The following is a 27,592-nucleotide window of genomic DNA, read 5'->3' on the forward strand; positions in this document are numbered from 1 at the left end:
TGGAATTTTTTTCATTCTCCAACTCCTCTTCGTCAAACTCGTGTCGATCGTTTTTTTACTATTTACATATTGTTTTCAAATTAATCATAATAACAGACACTCACCAACTCAACACAGTGACCTAACTTCATCCATCACTGTGAAATTGTATGCAAATGCTTTATCATTATAAACGGCACAATTTACTCCCGTTCATTTTATACAATTTTGGCTGTCATTGTTTCCATCTTTAAGTACAGTTGCTTTCACCGATACAATCTCGAACCCGACGTCCAAGTTGAAACCTTACCTGCTCGAATGAAAGTTCTACTGCTGAACATCCCCGGTGACTGCTTTCTTCTCTCATTCGTTCTACACTAGCGTGGGAGTTGTCGAAAGAATATTTTGCAACGGATAAATTATTCTTTCTGCCAACAATGGACAAAATAGTGCTTTGCTGTTGTTTCTGTTATCCTTTTGAAGACAAAAAGTGATTCAATGTCTTCTGCATTTAATCCAGACAATTAAATTGCTGTTTCTGCTTGGGGAGATGAATGCACCAGCATCTATAAGGAATTTAATGGCGTTCTGACATCGGAGCAGCCTCTTGCAAGTTTTTAGCTAATCTATTGTTGTTGCGCTGGGGCCATGCTGATCTTCTCTTATTCTTGCGCGCGACAATGCTGATCTTCTCTTATTCTTGCGCGAGACCATGCTGATCTTCTCTTATTCTTGCGCGGGACCCTGCTGATCTCTTAATCATTACGCAGAGGCCATGTTGATCTTGCCTCATCCTTGCGCAGAGGCTATGCTGATTTTCCCTCATCCTTGCGCAGATGTCAGGCTGAACTTCTGATATCCTTGCATGGGGGCCATGCTCATCTTCTCTTATCATTGCGCAGAGGCCAGGCTGATCTTCCCTCATCCTTGTGTAGAGGCTATGCTGATCTTCCTTCACCCTTGTGCAGGGGCCATTCTGATCTTCCCTCATCCTTGTGCAGGTACCATGCTGATCTTCCCTCATCCTTGTGCAGGGGCCATGCAGTTCTTCTGAGATTCTTGCGCAGGGACCATGCTGATCTTCTGATATCCTTGTGTAGGGGCCATTTTGATTTTCTCTTATCTTTGCGCAGGATTGACGCTGTTCTTTTTTCCTTGCGCAGGGGCCATGCTATGTAACTACGGCAACCACAAGTGGGGTCTACTCTGTTTACTGCAAAACTTTTTTCACCTCCTTTTTGTAGAATATTGTAGCGATTTTTCTCAGCCTTGCCTTGACAATTTCTTACCCACTCAGCACCCCTGTTCATTCCAATTTCACCCAACCGAATTCATTATTTTGGCCATTCTTAGCATTGACGCAAATCTCCACGATTCCTACTTCTTGTCGTGTGATAAGGATAATGTAAAAAATGGAAATGAGGGATTAGAAATGCCCCATCTTCTGGTGGGGTTTATCATAAACTAATAATAATCTTTATTCGCACATTCCATCATTCCACATCTTCGCTAGATTACGATAATAAATATTACAAACAACAGAGGCATGAAGGTAATTAGCATACGTCTGAATCTGAATCATCAATGACAATGGTATCGATTTGTTCTTCTCCTTCTTCAATTTCGACATAGTGAGGTTGATCATCATACTCAAACTGTGGCATTTCGATAAACACAGACTTGTTGGGCTGCAATCAGAAACATGATTTGAATTTAGCAAAAGGTTGTTGTTTTATGTTACGTACCGTGGACGTCTCCGTTTTGCACATTTTTGCTGCTCGTAACGATCTTTGGCGAGATGTTAGTTTACTTACGTCACTTACTTTACTGGGATCATATGCCTAAAAGTACAATTAAATCATAACGAATATCTTTGCAACGTACTGACTATTCCCACAAATGAAGCATAATTATACATGATGATCAAGAAGGATTGTTTGAGTTGGCAGTTAAATCAAGAACACTTTTTTATTCGGCTATTTGCAAGACTGCAACCGTATATGTTTTGTTGGTTTATTTGACATTAACAGAGACAAAATGGTAGGTGATGCCAGTAAAAATTAACGGTAAAAAGAAATTAAACGTGAAATCCGCAACAATTATCTAAAAATTAACTAAAGGAAATGCTGGAAGTGCTCCCATTTTGCTCTAAACTCTTCTTTTTAGGCTCTCGAACAGATTCATCAGCATGTTTAATTTAATCTGAAATGTCAAGTATTACTTGTCAATGATGCGAATGTCAGGTCCAACCAACTCAAACAGTGTTTCTTAATCACCTTGTAGTTTAATGATATAACAGTTTTTGCTTGATGCTTGCTTTCCAAATGAATTTAAAGCAATTTTCTGGTATTTAAGAGATATTTTGAAATACAAAAGGAAATTTGTTATTTTGGCAAGAATAAATGACCTATCATAATTTCAACCCAAATAAAATTTTATTTTTTAAGGAACTAACAACAGCTGAGGTAAAACTATTATTAACAAATGAAACATAAACGATACATGTGGGTGTCCAGAGCTAAATTTTTAAGTATAAGCGCCCTCACAATTTACTAAAATGGTAACTAGATGCCAAAGATAATTTAAAATGAATAAATTATTATGATAAATTACAATTTCAAATCTGCTAGTCGATAGATTTGATTTCTTTACATAATAATAGAGGCAATGAACAAAGAAATACTGAAGAACTATTGTGATGCTGTTAAAAACAGCACAAAGAAAACATTGCTTGTGGGAACGGTGAATGTTTTAAAAGATATAATTAAGAAACAAGACAAACAAGAATGACGTGTCTTTTTACAAACTGTCAATGTTGGAATGTTGTGGTAAAACTAGTTTAAAATATGAATGGATTTCCCAGTACATTCCGTTTTTGCAAGTCCAACACCATTAAAGTATCTAGCTCTAGGAGCAAGTTATCAAACAGAAAATATTACTTGTGAATACACTTAACAACAGTGGGAAATGAAGAAGCCATTTACCTTTTTTAAGGAATTTTTACATTACACATGTATTTTGAGCCATTACATTTAATGCAAATCAACACCACAAAAGTGTGATTTCTGTCTACAGATTGATCAACAAAAAAACAAATCAAGAGTGCTATCTCATCTTTTATTGTATGGAAACTTCTGTTTTAGCTTAATCGTACACATATGTACGTATACTTGCTATACACAGTCGTTTTATTGGTTGCCTACCTCTCGAAAAATCTATTATTAATGCTTTATTTTCAATGGTAAACCTCATTTTACCATTATTCTGGGATAATTGTTGCTTACAATTACATCAAACTTTGCCGAAATCACAAACTTTTTTTCAAGGTTAACGTCAACAATGTTCTTTTAAAACTGACATTTCTTTGATATTTCACCGAAAAATCTGCTTACCAGTGGCGTCACGTATGGCCATAAAACTTCTTACGAATGTAAAATGTTGCTTTTGTTTATTTTATAAATTTTCTCCGTTATCAGATAATAATAATAAAATGTAAAATTATAATTGCAACGTCTAAAATTGATGAAGTATGATTAATTATAAAATAGCCTTTGAGACCACAAATTGTCTACGCCCATCAATTGAAGGCTTATTTTCATAGGATTTCGCTACAACATGATCGATAATTTGCAACGCCTGCTCTCTTTGTTTTTTTTAAATCCCTTTGTATTAAAAATATTAAATATAAATATACGGTATCAGCCAAATGTAACATATACCTCTATTTCTTGAATTATCATTTAAAAAAAGCAGTGTGGGCACCATGTTACCGATGTGACGTTAACAAACGTTTTTTGGATATTGAATGCATGTAAAGCCGTATACGCTTTTTCAAACTTAGTACGTCTACAATTACAAGCCACTCATGCATAAATGTTTCCGAAATAAAAACACTACTTATTCTAAAAAACGGCAGACTAAATAATTTCTGGATAATTTTGATTCTGATGTGATTATTTCATTAATGAACAACTTCTGTGCATTTTTATTTTGTTTTGAATGTTGGGAAAATCGCCGGGAATAGAAACAAGTTGTTTTAAAATTTCTTACGGAATTTGCTGACTGTAAACAAGAATTTATTAATGTAATAACTGTCATATACTATGTAAATGTAAATATCTGCTGAATATACACATGAAACTTAACTGAATCGACCTATTTTTAAAATAGGAGCGAAAATAGAGGAACAACACAGCAAAATCTTTTTCTCCCTACCGGTTAGAAATGTAGGCTGTGGATACCTCATTTGAGGTGAGAAAATTCAACTTTCTCGCTAAGGTAAGAAAGTTAATCATGAAATGTTTATGGTAAAACTGTACCAAAATACAAATGTCAAAAGTGTCAAAAGTGAAATAAGTTATTGATAAATGAAAGCCAATTCAATGAAGTAAGTTGGTAGGTCAATCATATAATCTGGAAAATAAACAGATAAGCTAGGTAGGTAGATTACTTTACCCTGTTTATATCAAATTTTCGAACAAACCTCAAATCTTCAAATGCGATGACAAGTTAATTAAACAAATAACACAGCCTACTATTCAATTCTCAAAATTTTCGTTTTAATCACGAATATAACCATCTTTTTTGACTTTTTTCAACAAAGTTGTGCCGGTAGGGAAAAAAATTGTATTCAAACCTTGTTAAGAAAGTGTCCTTGCAGACCTTAGGCACTTACAAACCTCGTCTACGACTCGGTTTATAATCTTTGCCTGCAGTCTGCAAGAAACCACTTTCTTACCTTGGTTTGAAATATACTATTTATCACTTCTAAACATATTCGTTACATTCCAGTAAATGAGTTAACTATTGCTTTCTGAGCTAACAAATTCCATGTGAGTATTTTGAATCGCCTCAAACAGTCCATCATCAGATTCTACATTAGATTGAGGTCTGGCATTTGTGTTGGCCATTTCATCACTCTGATTTGCCGTAGAGTAAGGCTGGGTCTGAGATATGACAATTGGTGGGGACGCGCGTAGATGGAAAACAGTCGGACAAGTCCATCTTTTGTAAAATAGGGGCGTTCAACGGATTTAAAAATCAGCTGACTGTTACTGCGACCGCTATTCTCTGCTGTGAGCTGTGACCGGTTTTGCCACGCCACTGGAATATTTTGTCCGCGCAAATTTCCCCCACCAAATGTCATATCTCAGACCGGCCTTACTCTACTCAGTAAACAGTAACGTTGTGTTCTACGAAATAAGTAAATGAAAATCTGCACAACAGAAACACCATCAAACTCGGAAGAGCATCCGTAAACCATCCTATTTCCGTTTTATTGTCAAGTCAAATCTTTCCTCTCCTCCAAATTTTTTTCTGAATCTCTCATCCTATGATTTACAAAAAATTAAACACTTTTCAATATGCATTTGTTTTGTATAGTAGGACGAAAAGATATTGGAGACGACTTGCAGGTCTTTATAACGTACTAACACTTTTGTGAGGGTCGTATTTAAACATTTCTTACATTATTACATTTCTTACAGTCTTCAATGCATTTGTGCTCTACAATTTTTGTGAAATTATAAAAAATAGGTCGCACCGATCATGATTGTCAGAAATGTAATTTTTGACAATTATAGGGGTGTTCTACCTGCGTAGTGGCGCCCGTGCTGAAATTTCTTGTTTCGGCGATTTCAGATTCTTTTCCAATTTCCCTAGCATGTTGGTGATTTCGTGTGTTGTTTTTGTAAAATTAGTTATTTTCAGAGAAACAGAGTTTTACAATGTTCTTTGTACCAAAGTGTAAAGTTTACCGGAAGGGAAGTGCACACCCGTTACGCCGCTGGTAAGATTCCAGTTGTCAGATTTACATGACTCACTGTGCAGGCAGTCTCTACACATTACAAAATTTCGAATACGGACGATCAAGCTGGAAACGTTCGGAGCGTGCCGAAACGACCGAAATCCGGTATTATTTACGAGATCTTTCCGGACAAACCATAAACCATTGTAATCGGCAATTGCCTTATTTTGTAATGAGTTTCCAATATCTTGTGCTCCTACGATACCAACTGTCCTTATAATTTTTTTTTAATTTTTAATTTAATAAGTTGTTAGATTGCTTTCACTCACGTGGCACAATTACATAAGAATGTTTTATTAATGAAATCGCAGAGTGTGTTTCTCTACTCTATTTAACAAAATATGTATGTTGTATGTTTGTTTCCCTTCTATCGTTCTACTGATTAATGGAGTTAAGGATTAAATAGGCAAAGCGATGAAAACTTGGTAACGAAATTTTTCTGTGACCGAGTTTTAGGAGCAAGTGATTTATTGTTGATTTAACGTACATATTAGGCATTCACGATCTTTTTGGGACCGAGTTGGGTATGATTTTTTCTTTTCATGTTGGACTAACTGACTCAGTGATGCAACGGATGTATTTTTTTTTCCTGTCAGTGTCTGTTCGACATTTTCTTGCCACCGCATTGCCAGATTTTTTATTGTAATATTCGTAAGAAACTAAATGATTTATTAAGTGTGCAAAAATTATTTAAATTTCCGTCAAAGGAACAGTCAAGATTGCCAAAATAATTTTATTACGATAAACAATTTCTATTAAACGATTTAATTTAATTTAAAAAGGACAGACCAGATTTAAGAGATCCGGCAACAATGTACTTATTCAGAAAATATAACCCTAAACTGAAAACAACCTAACCTAACACAAAAAGTGTCAATTTCCTTTAGGGAATGTAGTTATCACCGAGGTACTGCCAACAAAATCACTAGATGGTCATAGCCAACTCGGTCCCAAAAAGATCGTGAATGCCTTATATATACAGTTTTATTACAAAAAAAAAAACAATAGGTACTAGCTTCACAATTTAGAAACTACAGTTATATTTACTGCCACTCAAACTTACTCTTGGTAGTAACATTTTAAAGAGCGTGTTGTAATTAATATTTACTTGAGCAAAAGATTGTGGTATTTTTACTGTTTTGTTCTATTGTCCACCTAAATACATAATGGTAATATCGGGTCTTCATTTAAATGTCCGGCCAAAGTTGGCGTTGAAGAGTCGATTGTGAACGCACTATACGTGTAAAAACACAAACGACGCAAAAACTTTAAACAGCAGTTGCGTTCACAACCGATTCTTCAACGCCGAAGCAAACAACAATCTTACTTTCAAAACATTAAAAAGATTAAAGATAAATTTGTGACTTGCTGTTACTTATTCCTGGTTATTGCTATTTGCTTCCAAGACAAATAAATATTTATGCACGATTATTTTATAATTTGACAATTATGCACAAATTTTCTTGACATAAACGTCTCTTTATGGCCCACGGATCACTTTATGCCCGTGGGCCATAAAGATATGTCAAATAAAAGTCAAAAACATTTTTGGTGAAATTAGGAAAAAAATTGCCACTTAACTCAAATTTCCTAATCCCGAATGGGGATTACTCGATACTGGACACTCATTTCTGCCGCTTTCTCATCCTCGTTTATCATTTTGTTAATGAATTTATAACCGAAAATTGCAATTGTCATAATGGCTACGGGTATTTTCACTGTTCCCAAGGTTACGCGCAAAACTAAAAATTTTGACGGGAGCACTACGCGATGCAAACATCCCGTGGTGTGGGCAGACATTTACTTATTAATTTTTGTTAAATGTTGGGTTTTAGGTCTTAATCGTGCATAAAATAGTGTATGTACTGCGGGCGTGAACTGGCTTTTATGGCCTTCAGCGTGTTTTTAGCCCTCGTTATCACTCGGGCTCAAAATCACACCTCAGACCATAAAAGCCCTCTTACGCCCTTAACACCTTAACACATAAATAACTATTATGAAAGTACGAGTATGTACATACATGTATCTATATACATCTTAATAAATTAATCTATTGTTGACTGTTTTATTGCCGACTTTATTAATATTCTATACATGTGAACATTCACTTAAACTAAATAGAATTAAATTAACAGATTAACCATCGCAGATAAGATAAATATTAAACTTGTAAATTGTAAAAGAAAGACAAAGACAAATCATTGCCATTAGACTGCTTCCTTCAAAATATTTACCTTTTTCATTAACTTGTGATAACTATTTATTATTACAATTATAAAATAAAAATTCGAAGTCTACGGAGCAAAAATCCTCAACGTTATAAAATTCCGTCAAATCCATTTAAAAGAATAAGCGAAGTTTTGAAACAGTCGTATTGTGCCGACCCCGTGTCCTAAACTGGACAAGTTAGGTATCATTCTAAAGTTTCTTATTCTCCGTTACATCTGTTTTCTTCTTTACTTCAGTTTTCAGTTTTCTTTGGGTTATTTCTTCCGCAAACTTTTGCACATACGCCTCACATAATTACGTAAGTGTTTTCTTTCCTCATTTACTGAAGGAATTTTTAGATTTGTTTAGGAGGATCGACTAGATGCACAATTTTACTTTGACGGTCTTCGGTGAGCATAGAGTTTTGCGTGTAATTTTCCACATGCAAAGATTAATTATTAGCGCCACTCAGCTGGCGCCAATTTAGATGCATGGGTAGAGACAAAAATTCACCTGGCGCTAATGAGTTGACACCACTAATCACTGCGTCCAGCAAAGTTAGATTCCGGTGAACTTTTTAGCGCCAATGTCCTTTGTTCGACTCACACCGGATAAATTCTTAGAAGGTCGAACAGAAATGGAAGGCTGCAGTCGCGAATTAATCAGCGATTCGATCATCTTCCGAGGCCAAGAAATACGTATATTTTATTGAAAATGACTTATTTGCGTGTTACGTGACTTGTTAAAATAAAAAACGTGAAATTTATTTTACACATTTCGCACATCTCGAAGTTTTACAGCATTATGTGTACGAGTATATAGACTCCATATTTTCATATGAAAAAACATATCTACACGTGCATATTTCAATCATTTTTGTAGAAAATAACTCAACAACTTTACGACAAATTGTTATCAGCAAATGGTTGCCTCCAGTCAACGTGTGCACACTGCAAATAAATTAACTGCTCAATAAGGATACATTAAAGTCAATTTAGACGAAAACAAATAAAATACTGTTAATAACTGAACGACATCATTATTGGAATATTGGAATAATGTAGTATATGCATGTATTCATATTACAAAAATTAAATTATTTGTTAAAAGAAAACGATTAACTTCGCAACATGCTTGAAATATCTGCCCTAAATAGACAGGGCAGAATCAATCTATGTATTAATTTACAACCACCAGATTGTTCTAAAAACAAACGTACCTGTTTAAACACTGTACCATTACATCATGTCACGTTGAAAGAAGCTCTTTGATATAATAGCTATTTATTATACAAGTGTCTTATAAGCCAAATAAGTCACGAAAGAAATGTTTAGCCACGAGAGCTTGCTCGAGGCTGGGAAGGCGTTGGAAACAGTCAATTGTTGTGCTTTTTTAAAGCGTAGATTAAATGGAGCATGTTGACCGCTAACCTAAAATTTAGAGCTAAAAAAGTCTTTCTTTTTTTTGCAATGTTTTACATTAAAAATACAATAACTTAACGATTCCTATTCTCGAAGCAAATATCTAAGGGCACCTTTACTGAAAACAAACATAAACAAATGTCATTTGTGTTAAACGGCGGGAAATTCAAACTTTACACTGTTCTAAACGATTTAATTTTTCCAACGCCTACTCAGCCCAGGATTTCATTTGAACGCGCGATAGAACATAACACACGAGTGGCATACAAAATTTTATCCAACAACTGCAACAATTGCAAATACATAAATGCAAATGTAACTCAACAGTGAGTTACAGTTATAATTCGCACATGAATTATGAATTATAACACACGCGTGACTTTACTGGTCTGAAATGAGAACAATTATGACTCTACAAGTGGCAGGTGCTGCATAAAAAATATATTTTCTTGTATGTGTGTAATAAACCGTAGTTTATGTTCGTTTTAAGCTTTATTAAGTTTTTAAGTATGTAATTGTCAAAAAAATATTAAATGCATATTTAAATCCATTTCTGACTGTTTTGACAACACATTTGCATCTCCGCTTCTTTTTTTGGAGCTCTGAAGATAAAATTTGCACCACCACATTAACGGCAGCATGAACGCTAGTGGTTGATGCAATATCCAATACTGTGCCAAGTGAAAACTGATTGCGACTCTGTGGAAATACTTACTGTACGTCTAATATTGGTGACACATTCCTGGCGCCAATAAATCTTTGCATGTGGAAATCCGGTAATAGCAAATTATTTTCACCACCACAAATGCAATTCCATGAATTGGACTTGAATAAGTGCATGTTTGCATATACAGGGTTGGGCATCGTATACGCGCACGCGAGAAATCGCGACTTCCAACTAAATAAAATTGTCGAAATTTTTCACACTTACCTGGCTATTGGTAAAGTACATTTCATATTTTTTTAATAATTTTTTCACTCAGCGGAAAAAAACACTAATTAGATTTTGAATTAAACGCAGTTTTACATTTCAACTTTCAAAATAATTTGTATTTATGACCTGCTACTTGTGCTGTCGTAAATTTAGGTGACAATGGGAACTGTCATTTTTATGGCAAAGCTGTAAGTAAGACGGCTCAAACCGGCCGGCTACTAGTGAATGGTCCTTTTGTTGGCAAATTATACCATTCGGGGCCATAAATCACGCGTCTGGTTTGCCTTTAAATAAAAAAGCGAATTATTTAGCTAACCAAGTCAAAATTTGTAATTGTGCCACCAGGGTTTGATGCGCTAGCAGGTACAGATTAATTTAGTGTAAAAACTTTATAGGTAAATTAACAGTTAATTTCAGAAAACTAATAAAACTGTTACGGCCTTATTTATTAACAAAATTTTTTTAAAAATTCTCAAATATACCTTATCAATAATAATTAGTTAGGTATATAAAATTTCGACAATTTTATTTATTTAGAAGTCGCGAATTCTCGCGTGCGCGTATACGATGCCCAACCCTGTACAGGGTTATTATAAATGATTGTCCCATCGCAGTTGGCGTTGAAAACCCACACAAATTTTGGATCTGCCGCCAGCCTCGCAACGTTAGACAAACTAGTAGAGGTAATTTGAATAGAGAAGAACCTGTCACGTGATATGGATCAATTTCTTTCTGCAGGGGGAGGTGGCGAGTCATGTGCGCACTTGGGAAGGTGTGGCGTCATTTAATTTCAGTTAACAGGTTCTGAAATAGGTATTGTTATGTTTAATTATGCCTGTTAAAGTGACGTATGAAAACTTATAAAATTTCTTCAACAATTTTTAGTATCAATAAATCTTATCACATAAATCAAACTATGTCGAACGTCAAGCAGCTGGGAAAAAACAATTTGCTACGCCACTGCGATCGGTGTCCCTTCCAATTCAACGCGCAGCAAAGGTCACGTGACAGGTTCTTCACTATTCAAATTACTTCTAGACAGATTTCCACTACCGCCAGTGTCGCCAACTATCCGCCATACTAGTCTCACTCATGTTATGAGGCTTGCGGCACATTCAACTACGTCACAAACGCCTACTGCGATGGGGCAATCATTGTAATGGCCCAGGTCGATCACCTACTCTAGAATAATTTATATGAGGTATTGTAAAGAAGAAAACGGATCTCGGGTGGAAATTTTGTTTCTCAAATTGTTTATCTTATATTAAATTTTACATAAACGGTGATTTAATACTCAAATTAAATTTGCAGTGAAACATGTGCATTTTTGGGAATTTCAGTTAAATCAGGGAGAAATTGAATAAATGAATTCGATGTTAGCAAACTTCAGATTGAAACATCAAATTAATACTCACTAGGTCAAGTGACTTTTTTATCATGCTCAAATTTTGTGAAACATAAAGGGCGAAAACTGCAAATTAGGAACACACACTAGTACACAGGGCTGAAACGATCTGCGACAGAAATGAACTAAATAACGAACAGGTGATTCTGAAATAAGTTTGAAAAAAAAAAACGGTAATTGGTGATAAGAAGTCACAGACAAAACAAAATTCTTATCCTCGTAGAAATTTTCTCCTTTTCGAGATATAAATGATTGAAAATTTGGTCAATATTGCTAGTACGCTGCTGAGTTAAAGGTGATTAATTGATTATCCTCCTAGTTTAGCAACAATAATAAATCAAAGGTAAAAGGTGCCCATCAGTCACAAACCTGACATTACTCCTTTCGATCATTTCCATAGAAACATTTACAAAGCAGTGTGCTTGCACCTACGACTTGATTGTGGAGTTGATGTAACAATAGTTGCTAATGAAGTGAATAATTCAGACAAATTTTCCCTATTCATAGGCGTCGAAAATACAGGGATATGGGGTAATTTCCATCCTTTTGATTTCACTCCCAAAAAGACATTTACGCAGAATTATTTCGTGTCAAGGATATTCCACATTTTTGTTTCCAAATTTATTTCAGAATCACCCTGTATAACATCTGCCCTCAAGAAAAATGGATACAACGCTGAATAGATCCAAGCTGTCGTCAAAACAGAAATATAAAACCCCCAATAAGAAAGAAGATTTGCTCATATACAAATTGGGACAAGATTTGGAACTATGAAGAATATCAGTCGAATATTACCATGCAACAAAGACCGTCTTCCACCTCTGCAAACAGAGGGAGCATACAAAATTGACTGCGCTTGCGGAAAAAGCTACATAGGGCAAACCGGCCGCTCAATAAAATGCAGTCTCAAAACACCAAAGAAATATAGGTAGATCTGCGATAGCAGAACACAGCGTGGGAGAACCCGGATACAAAATAGCCATACCTGACACCTAAATACTGGCCAGAACACAGAAGTTCCGAGAAAGAGTCATCATAAGGGAAGCAATAGAAATATACAAACACCTAAATAATATTAACAGAGATACAGGACTAGACATATCAAAAACATGGACAACCATCCCTTGTCCAAGTCCTTGGTCAAATTCGTCAAATTGAATTAAAAATGTCATTTAGGTAAGTGTTGCGTACCAAATTGCAACTCAAATTATGCGTCTTCTTCAAATTAGGTACTTGTATTTAAGTTTCCATCAAATCAAACGAAGCCAATTTGGAAAGAGATTTTTAAAATCGAAGAGTGAAGAATTCGGAAAAGTAGCCATGCTTGTGATAAACATTTTAGGGAAACAGATATCAATGGGACAAAATGAAGTGACTGGTGCCAAACGCGATGGCAATAACTTCTAATTACGAAGAAATTACACGATTGGGAAGAAATAATCAAAATTATGGATGACGACACAATCACTGGGGAAAATCTTTTGACTTTAAAAACGAATATTGAAATGAAACTGGGAAGAAAGTTACAAGAAATGGGATTTACGCAAAGGGAAGAACAAAATTGTTATACATATTTAAGTTGGAAATGCCCACCTTGCGTTACTTTATAAATTATAATCAAACAGTTTCAACAGGCCGTAATGCATACGAGTACAAGTGGAAAATTCATGAAAACATTTTGTAGGAAGTTGTTGTAAATTCACTTCATTGATATTTTTTGATATACCTACCTATTTAGTTTTTTATCAAGAGTAAAAGATTTGTAACTATTTTTAAATTGCTGGAGTTCAGATGGTTCTCTTGTTTTTAGTGTTGTGTAATACTCTGCAAAAATTTTACTTTCTTTAGTGTTCGTCATTTTTTAAATTTATTTAAAAAATATTTGCCTCTATCATTCTAAAAGAATTAAGTAGGTTACTGATATTTCAATACACAGTACAGAGTGATCAACAATGACTGAATCTGTTGGCAGCACTGCAACTTTGAATGAAATTGGTATCTCTGCAATGTATGTAATAGTATAACAAAAAATTGATAAAAACCTATCTCCATTAAATAAAATTTTATTTCATTATATGGAGATTTATTTATTTATTTATTATATTATATTATTATCATTTATTTCGGCAAAATATTAACATTTTATTGAATTAGTAAACAAAATTCACATCAAATTTGCATTTCTTCAGTTTTTTTAACAAACAAAATGTCCCCGCCCTCAGGGGTTTGGAATGACCATTACTGACCGATACGTCTTATTATCGACTCCTTTTTTTACTACTACTGACCGATTGAATCGTATCTATGGAAACGGAGTGAAAGTGAGTAATTGTCAACTTTCCAACTTTTTAAAACTTAGAAAATAGTCAATATCTATAGTTGACTCAAGTTGCAAAAAACCACTTGTCAAGCATTTTTTATAACTGATTGTGAATTAATACCGGGTGATCAAGAAGGACTGTTTAAGTTGGCAGTACAATTAAGAAATTTTTTAAATTCGGTTATTTATAACACTGCAACCGGATATGTTTTGTTGGTTTATTTGACAAATATCTGATGTAGGTATAGCATTAACAACAGCAAGCCATCAACAACCGAAAGTTACTCCTGTTATACGATTTAAAATACAATTCAGTGTTACCAACTTAAACAGTCCTTCTTGATCACCCCGTAGATTTCTTGTTGTCAAATATAACTGCACTGACAGCATTTTGACAGGTTTTGTGACTTTCTAACCTTTTCCCCTTTCATCGTGTTTTCAAATTCCCAATGTAATATAACCTAATTGTTTGAACATTGACACCCGAACATTGTGACTTCCGATTTGTCCAGGTTCTGCAACTTGGGCGCAAACTAAACTCAATATTTTTCGATTGTTTTAATATCAACAGATTCAGCCATTGTTGATCACTCTGTAGCTTAAGTAGCATACATGCCAAACTTAAAAAAAAAATAGTTTTTTCCCTTTCAGCATTGATTTATTCGTTTGAGGACCTCATCACCCTAGATTTTTTTTACATATTTTAAGTATGTATATTTATAAGCTATGTTCACCTGACTGATTATTTTTATTATTAATCATAATTTTTGTGTTCTCCTATCTTGAACATGTCATGGTAATTAGAAGTATGTGATCTTTTTGCTTTTAGCGATTGGGGAATCATGTTCTCGCCAAGGTGACCTTTCTCAAAATGTTTTATAAAACATTTTTATCCATTCCGTTGAGTCCTCGTGGTCGGGGAAGCTCCGCTAGTGTCTATCGTACTCAAGTAGTTGTGGTCCGGTGTAGAGCACAAAAACTTAGATAGAAAAAGATCGTTAATAAACAGCTGACAGGTGAAAAGGGTTTCTCACAAGTTTGAAGAGACTTTTCTCTCTTATTCTTCCCGTTATTATTCCAGACTTGACCGAGAGGTTTCACGAGGGGTAGATTTTATTGAGGAGATAATTCAACTCTTCATGAAATCACATGATTCACACCTTAAATTCATTTTAATGATGTTACAAGTGTTTTTGTCTGTCCATTAAATTTCAATTTCAAAACGTAAATCCACAAAAAAAAACATGTACGAGTATGTATTAGATTCACCGATTTATTTAATAAATTTGTTCGGATCAAACACCAAAGCACATTCTCTTGTTAAATAAAATTTAAGTGAAGTGAAAGAACCATAATGAAATAATAGTACATTCTTCAACGAGCGTATAATGATGACTATTATTTAAGAGGATGAAAATTCCAACACGAGCCGTAGCCGAGTGGTAGAATCATCCGATTGAATAATAACCATTATACGCAAGTTGAAGACTATACTTTCTTCACTATACCAAGAAAAAACAATCTTTGAAAATTGAATTTGACTCTTAATATGTGACAATTAAAATTGTGCCTAGTTTAGCGGTTGCTACGCGATGCGCGACTTACTGTTTACAAACGCATCCAATTGGCGATCTGCCTGTGATAGAATGTAAATCCGAGGGATTGATTGGCCTACAGCCGTAGGTTTTAGTATTTCCTATCACTGTGTGTGGAATTGATAGCTTTCTTTCGTTGAAAATACAAAAAGAATGCATTCATTCTGTAATAGTCGTTACACAACTCAACATAAGACTGCGAGTTCCTTCAAATTATTCACACAAGTGTTTTCTTTCATTTCCAAGTTTCGCCACAACCAATCCATATCCTCGGGAAACATTACAATACCTATGAATTTAAGCAAACGCTTGTTCTTATCGGATTTGCTTCAAAGCATTTGCTTGTATTAAATACAAGGTGATTTACGAGGAATAATGAGCCCGACGGAATAGAAAATGCAACCCGCAATTCATCAGGAGAAAAAACTCGGACATTTACCGCTTCGATGTCCGGCTTTTTGTTGCAATGTATTGTGGGTTGCATTTTCTATTCCGTCGGGCTCATTATTCCTCGTAAATCACCCTGTATTTTTGCTTTAAGTAAATACAATTTTTTATGCGTGTCAGCTTTGCTGCAGAACACCGACATGATCTTTTCGATATTAACACACACCTATATGAAATGCCCCAAGTTCCGCGAAAATATTGGCTCTTGCAACTCTTTTATTAGCAATGGTCAGCTCCAAAAATTGGATTAATGACCAAGAGCGAGGAGGTGCTTATTACCTCCGAATTCACGGAAACTTCTGTCGTGAACATGCAGCCTTAACACCGACTTCCGCTAATAGCCATCAACTTCGCTCTTAACCACAACTTTACTATCATGACACTTACGAACTAAAGGTATTCACCAGGCGAATTGCGGCTTCTTATAGACTTTAAGCAACAATCTGTCCCATATCACTTAGATAAGGTCAATTCATAGTGCAGGGCTACCGCCAAATGTTATTGTTATTCATTCAGGAAAGTTTGGAGGCCCTCAAGACCTCTGTTTGAAGGAGCACGTTAATTAATAAAAAATATAAAAAAGTAATACGCCTCGATTTGCAACAATTTAGTAAATACAAAAATTTTATTGGCAATACGGGGTATTGAAAAATAAAAAAAAAAACATTCAAAGAAATTTAAAAAAAAATTAAGTAGGTATTTGATTTTTCTGATCATGAAGATTTTCTTCCCACTGTGCATAATTTATTGTATTACCAATGACACTTTTGCATCCATTAAATAACTTAAGATCGATTGGCATTAAATTTTTTGCGATATTTACTAATTCACGGGATCTTTAAGTCATTTCATTGAGGTGATTGTTGGTTGCTAGTTTCAATTTAAAATGTAAAGAACAAAAAAAAATCATTTGATCTAATTCGGAGTCTTATTCCTCTTGCTAAGACGTAAATAAACAGAACTTAAAGGGCAGACAGTACCAGGTAGTCTCTCTTGGACGCTCATTTCTCACTAGGAGGTGTCAAATATTAATCGCCTCGTTATTAGTATTACCTATCATAAAACGTTAGAGGTCTGGATCTAGTATACTATATAGGATTATAGGGATGTTTATTGTCTAACCTCTAACCAAGATAAATGAATAGGTGGTCGATCAGGCTACAGTAATGTACAATAGCCTGTTCACATGTCAAAGATTGTTGACTAAAATTTAAATGGCGCTCAGTGAGCACTCCCAAATTTTGATTGCAAATAGAACAATGTATATTTTTGTTGTTTGAACAAATAACAAATGGCTGATGTATTAGAAACTAAGCAGAACAGAAAGACTTAGGTTATGGTATCCATGTCATACATATATGCAATTCCAGTTCAGGAAAATTACATAGTTTTCTTGAGGTTAATAACCGTCTATCTAGGTGGGGTATACCGGGCTTGGTCAAAATGAATTACTTGAAGTAGTAGCACATAAATTGTTAAACGTTGGAGATATCGCATACGGAACTTTATTATAGACATCGATGAGTTCTATTTTTTTTAAATCTACATCGTTTTCGTCTAATACTGACGCATTAGCCGTGACGAGCGTTTAAATGTAAAATCAGGGAGTCGGCACGTGCCGAAAAAAAATGTCATACTTCATTTAAAGGCATCACAGTTGGACAAATACTCGTAAAATACAGTGTGGAATAAAATGATTTACATCTAGTTACCTTTGCATTACCCTTGTTAAAATACGAAATGCCGCTCTACAAAAAAAAGAAAGCCTAACCTCAAAATATTCCAAAATTCCAAATGTGATTTATTGCGAAAGGATGATATGAATGCAAAGTAGATATTGAAATTAAAAAGGATCTAACAAAAGCAAGTCACAGCTAGTTTGTTAATTCAATTTAGTAAATTGTAACAATTGTCAATTCGATTGATGACATTTATTGACAGAACTAATAGTTCGGCACTTCAAAAAAAAAAAAGTAGAGCGGTACAGGAAAATTTACATGTGCAAAAATTCCAAAGGTAACTAGATGTAAATCATTTTATTCCACACTGTATTGCAAAAGTTGAACTATTTTCCTTATTGTTTATTCCCAATCCTGAAGAAACACAAAGAAGGTAGGTACCTAGACATTTTGTAGGCAGTTGTAAAACATTTTAACATTAATTATTAAAACCCCATTCACAATATCAAATTCTGTCGGCCCACGTAATCGATTCGAAAACCCGATCAACAGCTGACACGCATTCCCATAGCTTCAACATCCCAAAGACGTTAGCAAACGCCATTTTTACTGAAGGAATTTAGTAGAAAAATTGAAATCTGTCAACATTCGTTGTTTTCTTTTGTGGTATCACGTCATTTCGGCGCGGATGAATCGGCGCACGTCGTTTCGGCGCTGACATATCGGCGCTACGCCAATTCGGCCCAAAGACAAATCGGCGCTAAGACAAATCGGCGCAATGACATATCGGCGCACTAAGGATACTAGATCAAAACCCTACGTGTTAAGGTAGCGCCATTACATTCCTGGCGTGAGTTTATTGTGGAACAAAGATAACAAATGCAAATGTCGTAAGTGCGACGAGGAAGACATCAGTTTCAGGGAATTTTGTTTGGCAGTCTGTTAACGTCAAAAAAGTTAGGTTATGCGTTATGCTGACATTTTAAAAATTAATTAGACATCTTCATAAGATGTACCGAAATATAGGAACGATTGGTAATGGACCTTTACAAATAAGGATGGTCTTTGTCGCACAGTGACGTCATTGCGTAAAGGAATTCTGCGTTCTGTGAGACAACAAAGATATTGACCGTTAGGTAAAATAACTTCGATGAATTAAACCAATGGAAATAAGTGTAGCGGTATTCGTAACCTCACTTTCTGCTATTACAAGACTTGTAAGAAAACGCGCTTCTTCATTTTGTGCACTCTACTGATATTTGATATTTTGATTATTCGACATTAGCGCCGATTTGTCGTTGCGCCGATTTGTCGTAGCGCCGAATCGTCATACGCTGAATTGTCGGGCGCTGATTTGACAGCGCCGATTTTTCATGGAACCTTCTTTTGTAGATAGGTCGATTTTTTTTTCAAATTAAAATAATATTTATTAATTATTATTTATTAAGTGATAATTTAAACTTAAGTACCGTGCAATCGAAAATAAAAAAAATCGAGAAGGCCGTAATTAATATGCTTCAGTTGGCAACACGTAAAAATTTAATTTAAATGTCATTACAATGATACATAATTGTCATTATTAATTATTGACTATTAAAATTTGCTTTACAATATGTTCACTTTAGAGCAACAAATTTTCATTGTCCAGTGTATCTTCAGCAATAGAGAAAGATTTGAGAACGGCGAATGGTCCTATTCGACACCTCGAGTTTTTGAGGAATTTCAACAAAAGTTTCCGAACTTTCAAGGCACTTACCAACAACTTGCCCACAAAGTCTACAAACGCGTAAACACGTTTTTGGAAACAAAACAAAAAAGGCAGTGGACGATCGACAAAAAGAACAGCTGAAAATATTGAAGAGGTTGCAAAGAATTGCAGAGGCCCTAAATAAATCCATCCGGAGATTAACCCAAGAAACTACCCTATCATCTGGTACAGTTCAGCTTATCTTTAAAAAAAGATGTATGCAAACGGTGCATGAAATTAAACTCCTTGACAAAAGAGCCCCAACAACATAACCTCTCTGAATATTGATCGTTGGATCGACTTATAAACAAGCTACGTAGTCACCGTTGAATAAGAGCGCGGGAGTTTTAAATCTCATTGTTTCATTGCACTAGCTGAGGAAATTCTTTTACAACCGACAGAGCACACATAATTCACACCTTTATGAAAATCAAGATTTCAACGTTCTCAAAATCACTAACCTAAGTTTTAAGACTGTCATGTGATAATTGAAATCTTAACGAATTGCCAACTGAAATTTTTGACCACAGCCAACTCTAATTTTTTTTCGATCTCATGGTAGTATGCCTTTAGTAGGTTATCAAGGTCAAAAACATACAACAAAAGCAATGATTATTTAATAGTCTCTCAAGGTAGCAAATGTTCAAAGTGCAATCTCATTTCTTCGATGCAACTTCTTCTGAAAATATTTCGTAAAACTTCTTGCAGCATTGCATTGCGTAATGCTTTCAAAAACTTGGAGTATTCCGCTCTTCAAAATTTAAAGCGTAGCCGGGATTGTCTCACACACACGATTTTTTACGTAGCCCCATAAGAAAAAAATCTACGGATGTAAATTCAGGGACCGTGAAGATCAATGTATAGGACGATTTGCTGCAACGAGCTGTTCACCAAACCTGCCTACTAAGTAGTTTACTGTTTACTACTTATCGAGCGTTATGGGGTGGAGGCACATATGTATTGCTGCCGACTAAGTAGATTACTATTTACTACTTGTCAAGCGTGATGGGGTGGAGCCACATCTTTCTGGAAGCATAGCCTTCGCAAAATTGCGACAGATAATTGTACCAGAAATCCTTCTATCTTGTTTTGTAAAAAACCTAAATATTGTTGCTTATTCGAACGTCTTTGGAAAAAAATCGGTTCGATGGTCCTACTTCTAACTATTCCTGCCCACACATTTGCTGTAAACTTTTCCTTAAACTGATCCTTCCTCATAAGACGTAAATTCTATTGGGCCCAATATCGGGTATTTCGTCGATTGAACATGCCATTCATAATTCATCAGAAAAACCGAAGAATGAAACAAAATTAGTGTGAAGCAACCAATCATAGTAATCCAGTCTTCGATCAGCATCATCTTCATATAAATATTTTAAAAAGGCATGGCACCGAGGCCTGATTTATTTATCATTACGGATATTTTTATCAAGTAATGATAAATCTTTTGAATGCACTACTTCTTATGTTATCATTTATTTTGTTATACACCCACTTTTTACAAGACATCCATATCAGAGTTTGTTCATACAGCATTACGGATTACAGACAATACTGAAATCAAATAATAAAGCGTGAATCCAACGGGCAAGGTGCCCAACTACAGGATTGGGAAAACAAGGAGTACGAGATTCAGCAGCTATAAATCTTACTACTTATATTATAATTCAGAATAAGTGGCATCGCGGTAGGCATGTTTGCAAAATTTTTTGACATAACATAAAGCTCGCTTTAGAGAATCAACACCTACCGCGATGCCACTTATTCTTAATTATACTATACTTGCTTTCAAAAAGCACCAAGTACTCTAAAATTGGGTTACGTAGCCCAATCTATTGAATGTGACGAACTCTGAAGTTTAGCAACGGACGAACCGCAATTTTGAAACCAGAGATACTTAACAAAAGGCAAGCAATGTTAACAATTACTGCACAGAAATTACTTAATTGGCATTTCATTGGGAAAACATGAAGGGAAGTATATACAGGGTGATTTTGAAACTTGTGCAGATATTTTAACCTGTAATACCCAAAAGGTAACGATTGGGTCAACAATGCCTTATAGAAATGTTGATATTTTTCAAGAGAAAAAGGGTCTAAAAGTTTTTAATATTGCTAATTAATTGTCAGGAAAATAAGAGACGTCTGTTTACAAGAAATTAAATCCTGATAGATTTGACTTGATCGAGTTCCCATGGAGGATAAATACCTTCAGATTTAGAACTCTAGTGTACTAGTAGCAGTAATCTGCTTTAACATCTGCAAAGTAGAGCATCTTAATTGTGTCTTATATTCTTTAACGATCCACAATTTCTCCGAATGTCAGTTTTGTGTCAAATGTGAAACTTAGATCTTGGGTTCAGTTAGAACAGCCGTACCTATAGACGAAATGTAACGGGAACCTAGCGAGAGAAACAAACATCAATTTGCACTTTGGAACGTTGAGAAGATTACAGTCGCCAATACAATTTGAAATCGTCAGCAAACAGGAGGAATTTAGAGTTTTCGATGAGAGTTTTTATGACGTTATTGAACCTTAAGAGCAGCGGACCCAGCTTACATCCTTGGGGACAACGGACGTTTGAACAAACTGTGAAGACTCGAAGCCGTTCACTTTAACGATCGATCCCCGATTGGACAGATAAGAGGCAATAACTTCGACAAAGGAATTGGACAAACCAATGAATGAAAGTTTGATCGACAGGAAAGAATAGATGATTGGGTCGAAGTTAAGCGGGTGAGCTTGCTTGTGACAGATCTGTTCAACATAGAACCATTCGGATGTTCAAACAGTATATTTTGATTTTTCGATAAATTTTATTACAGAAGCTACTCTGAAACACTTTAGAAACGTTGGAGAAGATATAATCTGTTTCAAAATCAAAAATCCACCACCTGTTGAATTATGTTGGCAGAAACAAAGAAATCCCTAGAATAAATTTCATTTTTTGGGGTTGGCTCAACGTCCCGACAAAATTTGACATCGAACTGTTGAGTTTATTACGTAACACGACATAATTATTATGCACAAAAAGGTGGGTAGCTACCATATCATACCTTTTGAATGAAATGATAAAAGGAGAATAAAAAAACACGATGAACTACGACCATAACGACTGTCAACAGTTTTCTTTCATAACCCCACTTTTTCCGACACTTGCAAACACACTAAAAACAAAAGTTGGCGACGTTGTCGGTTGTATTTTCGAGGTAGAATGCACTGTTGGTGGATTTTTGATTTTGAAACAGATTATAGTAAGGGGTCTAGAGTTGTTAAGGGAAGCTGCTTTTAAAAACGGGGCTTCAAGTTAATACTTCAAGACTTCAAGTTAATAAATACCCATCTCCATCAACATTAGTAGACATCCTAGCAATTCTAGTGCAGTGTTTCACTTCACGGATATCATAGGTTGAAGAAGCAAGGTGTTTAAATCTTGTTACGTCCTGACAACTGAGTAATAACCAACCATCTTTAAGATTTTTTCTTTACCAATATTTACAGAATATTCAACTGGGTTTTAATAAATAATAAATGTAACTAATAAGACGCTTTAACGTTCATAACGTTTATATCGCTGGAAGTTATGTTCAGTACCACAAACGACTTTCAGAATCCTTGCTATTTCAGAGTGTAAGTTTCGATTTTGTTAGATGATAGGCACTACAATTCTCTTTGAACCAATCATTTCAACCAAATGTTTTAACTGATCAATAGCTAGCGTTACAACCCGTGGAACCGTTAACATCATTTAGATCATTTAGAATGACGATACTAGCAGCAGATGTTTTCGAGTGACAAAAGGTGCAACACCGATTAGTGAGAATTCTCTCATCCTGAATATCAATAATAATTATTTCTTCAGTTGTAGCAGCACAGCACGTGAAAGTTGTTTACACTGCGAACTATTAATACACTTCATTGCCATTTTAACAAGAGATAAAAAAAATTCTTGATGCAATTAATTAAAATTTAAAAGGACGAAATCCATGCTCCATCCATCCTTTATTGCACGAACGGGTTTAAAATACGACCGAGGTACGAGGGAGTATTTTAAAGGATGTGAGTGCAACAAAGGAACTTAAAAATTTAATATTTAACGGTCGAATTTCGACCGTTGGGCGACGTCTAGTTAACATAAATGAATGGCACATGTCAAGCAATTCTGCAAAAAAAGATTTAGTATTATTCCCATATCGATTAACATATGTGCAAGGACTGCATATAGATGACTTTCGACTAAGAGCTGAATATTGTCATTGGTTTCTGAACACGTTTGATGATGCTTTATTGGAGAAAACATCCTTTTCAGACGAAGCATGGTTTCATCTAACTGAAAATCCCCATATGGAGGCCCCTCTACATCCACAAAAAATTGGCATTTGGGCAGCAATTTGCCAACGACGGATAATAGGGTCATTGTTTTTTGAAGGTAAATTATATGCGCTTAGTTAATAACTTTCTAATCTTTTTAATCATTCTTCAGGTAACCTAACTGCAGTTAGGTATCAACAAGTGATTTTCGAAACCTTTTATAATCAACTTCACGGCCCTTGGATATTTTCAACAGGATGGGGCCATCGCACATTCAGCTAGGACCAAAATAGCCATAGGTATTGCGGGAACTTTTTGCTAACGTCTAGTACGTTGCTTTGAACATTTGCTGAATTAACTGGTCGTCCTCTTAAAAAAAGGGTTTTTATTTTTTAGCACGTAGGCTTTGAAAATATTCAGGAAACCAATAGTGCGTTGTATTCCTTGCTAAGGTATCACTTGGCATACCCTTCCATTTGAAAAAAAAAGTTAGGGGTGGTTGCGAACTTCCGGAACCAGATACGCAAAAACCATATACGCCAAAATGTGCGCAAGAAAAAACAAAAATCGACCTGTTTCGAGATTTTTTACAAAAATTGCCTATGTCCAGTTAAAGTTTTCACACTGTATAATAATATAGAGGTGTGACATTTGAAAATCAAAAATTACTGTCATTTTTGACAAAACCGGAAGTCAGAAAAAATCTGCCAATATCTATCATATACAGGGTGTCTCAGCTAAGACTTTCGAGCCTAATATCTCGGTTATTTGCCAACGGATTTTTATGAAATTAAAAATGCAGATATTTTAGACCGTGAAGGTGCAATTAGTAATAATAAAATTACCTCAAGTTTAAAAATGTAATTTTAATACATGTTTCCTTTATCGAAAATTATGGGCGATATTATTAGATTGTTAAACATTAAAAAATAGGGGTCTACACAAACAATTAAGTAAATCACTTGTCTGATTCAACGAAAAGATTAAATTTTGTCGTTAAAAATTTAATATAAAATTTGAAGGTATTTGAGCAGTTACCTTTTGAAACAATTGATGATTAATTGCCAAGCAACATTTTGTACACCCTTTAAAGTCTGTCAAAATTGGGCGCGCTTTATTAGAAACGTCAAATTGTGAACATTTATTGAAAATACTCTAAAAATAGACTACAGCGGCAGAAATTTCAATATTGTTGAAAAAGGAAAACAATTTTGCCTATGGTGAGTGTCGTAAGAACTTCAATGACAGTTCGTTTTCTCGTGGAACACTATCCAAATGTAGGCTTTACAAAATGTAAGGTTAAGAGAGTCGTTAATTTATTTGAAGACACAGGAAGCGTACGTGAACTAAATTACCTTGCTAAAATATCCCAATCGTGTTTTAGTCCTTTATGTAAGAATTAAAGCATCCAGTACAATAAATTACGTCCAAATGTTGTCTTTAACTTTGTAAGTGTTTGTTAGGTTAGCAAGATAAACGTCAAATATGTCACCTGCATTTGTGGGAAAAGGGGTGACCAAAATTCGGCGATAGTGCGCGTTTGTTTCATACGCGTCTACGTTTTTGCATCTGCAGTCACGTTTAACACAGTTTTTTTCTTTTTTCTTGCAAATCAGACGTCTTTCAAGGGCGCGTTTCTCCTTAGAGCATTTTTAATTGACGATCAATTTTTTGATATAAATCTTAATTGATTCAACATTTTAAAAAGGCATGAAAAAATTACGTTTTTAAGACTTGGGTGATTGCATTAATGCGATTTTATTCTTCACCGTCTAACATATCTGCAATTTCACAAAAATCAGTTGGAAAATAACTGAGTTATTAGGCTTCAAAATCTTAGCTAAGACATCCTGTATATCAATCCATCATAACCAGTGTCCGGACGAAATAGTACCGGACAAGTCGACCAGTACAACTTTGCGTAATCCCTCGCTCGCACATAAACACGATTCAGCTGGTTCCCTGTTATTGAAAGCGAACCAGCTGAATCGTCTTTATGTGCGAGCGAGGGATTACGCAAAGTTGTACTGGTCGACTTGTCCGGTACTATTTCGTCCGGACACTGATCATAACTGTGCCGAATTTTGTTTTAAAAGCTTGTAAAACGAAGTCGGGTAAAAAATGTGTGAATGTAATCTTGTTGCCACTCTGTATTTTGAAGTCGGAAGTTTCTCCTTTTTTAATTTATACATATCTCAAAAACTAAAGAAAACAGCGAAAAAATTTCATTTGTAAAAAAATTACCATTTTTACCGTTCCACGAGTGTTTTATGGAAAATTAAAAAAAAAATCACAATTCCCGCTATTTTCAGAGCGATTTGATCCTTTGAAACATGCATCTCAGCAAAGGATTTAAACTCTAAATTGGACCACAAAACATAAAAACCCGATTTCTTGTAAATTTTAGAATACCTCAACGTCATTCTTGTTTTTAATTCTCTTTGTACTACGTCCGACAAGAATTTTTACAATGCAAAATTCGTAGACATTATAGAACATCATCATTTTGTAAAGATTTTAAATGTTATCTTCCAGCAGTTGCAAATAGGCAAATTTAAAGCGTAATTCTGCCTTCCTATAAAAGGACCCCTTAATTTTTATGTAAAAACTCTAAACCCTCACAAAATTAGGCATACTTTTTAAATTTAGAAAAACTGGTAGGCATGGTTAACAACACCTTGTCGCTGTGAACAACAATGGAAGCAAATTACAATTCTGCTTTCTACTTAAATCATCATTATAAGGAGACTTTTACACTTGCATCAATATGATTTAGAATTTCAGCTTAAAAAATTGGTAAAATCATTGTAACATCACCATTTAGTAAAATTTTAAGCAGTTGTAAAATGTTTAAAACCTCACTGTTTTGCTGTTTCAAGGTGTGACCTATGTCAAAACAAAATTGTTCAGACTACCAATAGGCAAAACTTACCTCATCATCATCCAGATCGTCGTAATTTCGCTTGACATTCTTCACCTCGTGTAACTCTCGAAGCACCTCTAATCTCTCTCCCCTTTTCAAATGACCGTACTTGTTACATAAAAATTTATGGGGTACCGCTGTCTGATACAGCAGCATTTGCACACGTCCCTTCCTTAAATGCTCTTCATAGTTTTTCATATCTTTCTCTAACTGCAGAAAAACAGGTTAAAACACGAGAAGGTCCCACTATAGTGAAATTTACGTTGAAATGGTCCTGACAGCAGAACATGGGAGACTTAGGATTCTTCCCGTTAGTTTTGCCAACCGCATCCAGCCACAGTTTTCGCCGTACGGGGTTAACTGGTACCGTTATGAACATTTTATCTGGGGTGGACACCGAAGTGTTGGGGCACAGGGGCACGTAACATATTTTTCTATACTTGGGAATCCGCACATTCGTGTTGTACTCTTTCGTGACTTTCGGGCTGTATTCTTTCCTAACCTTCGTCGGGTACTCTTTCTTCTCTTTGAGCATTATAATTTTCGTTATTTCCAGCAGCGGTTCTTCCTCTTCTTCGACGGTTGTCACGTTCGATATCACAAAGTCCATGATGCACCACAACGATTTTTTGTTTTTTGTAAAAAAAATATAAATAATAACAAACCTTGAACGTCTAATTTTAGACAGGTTACACCGTGCGGAATGCTGGAGTTCAACTCTTGATGTGTCAAGTGCATTGTGACCTGGTGGTTCGTGCGAGCACCGGCAGAGGGCTCTGGGGGCGGTTAGGGTTTTTGTTCGGGTCAGAATACATAA

At 35.2% G+C, this 27,592-nt stretch overlaps 1 protein-coding gene across 1 annotated transcript; it reads right to left on the bottom strand.

Annotated features, from left to right (window-relative positions):
- Positions 1 to 1,439: 1,439 nt before the first annotated feature.
- On the bottom strand, positions 1,440 to 27,521 carry LOC138129520 (uncharacterized). The gene is made up of 4 exons (XM_069045837.1): positions 27,038 to 27,521; positions 26,785 to 26,985; positions 1,725 to 1,820; positions 1,440 to 1,667 (listed from the first exon to the last, which is right to left on the bottom strand). Exons 1-4 carry the CDS (start codon positions 27,383 to 27,385, stop codon positions 1,536 to 1,538), a joined length of 777 nt encoding a protein of 258 aa, XP_068901938.1. The 5' UTR covers positions 27,386 to 27,521; the 3' UTR covers positions 1,440 to 1,535.
- Between the last annotated feature and the right edge of the window lie 71 nt (positions 27,522 to 27,592).

Source organism: Tenebrio molitor, chromosome 4 (genome assembly GCF_963966145.1).
Source record: "Tenebrio molitor chromosome 4, icTenMoli1.1, whole genome shotgun sequence".
NCBI classification, from domain to species: domain Eukaryota; kingdom Metazoa; phylum Arthropoda; class Insecta; order Coleoptera; family Tenebrionidae; genus Tenebrio; species Tenebrio molitor.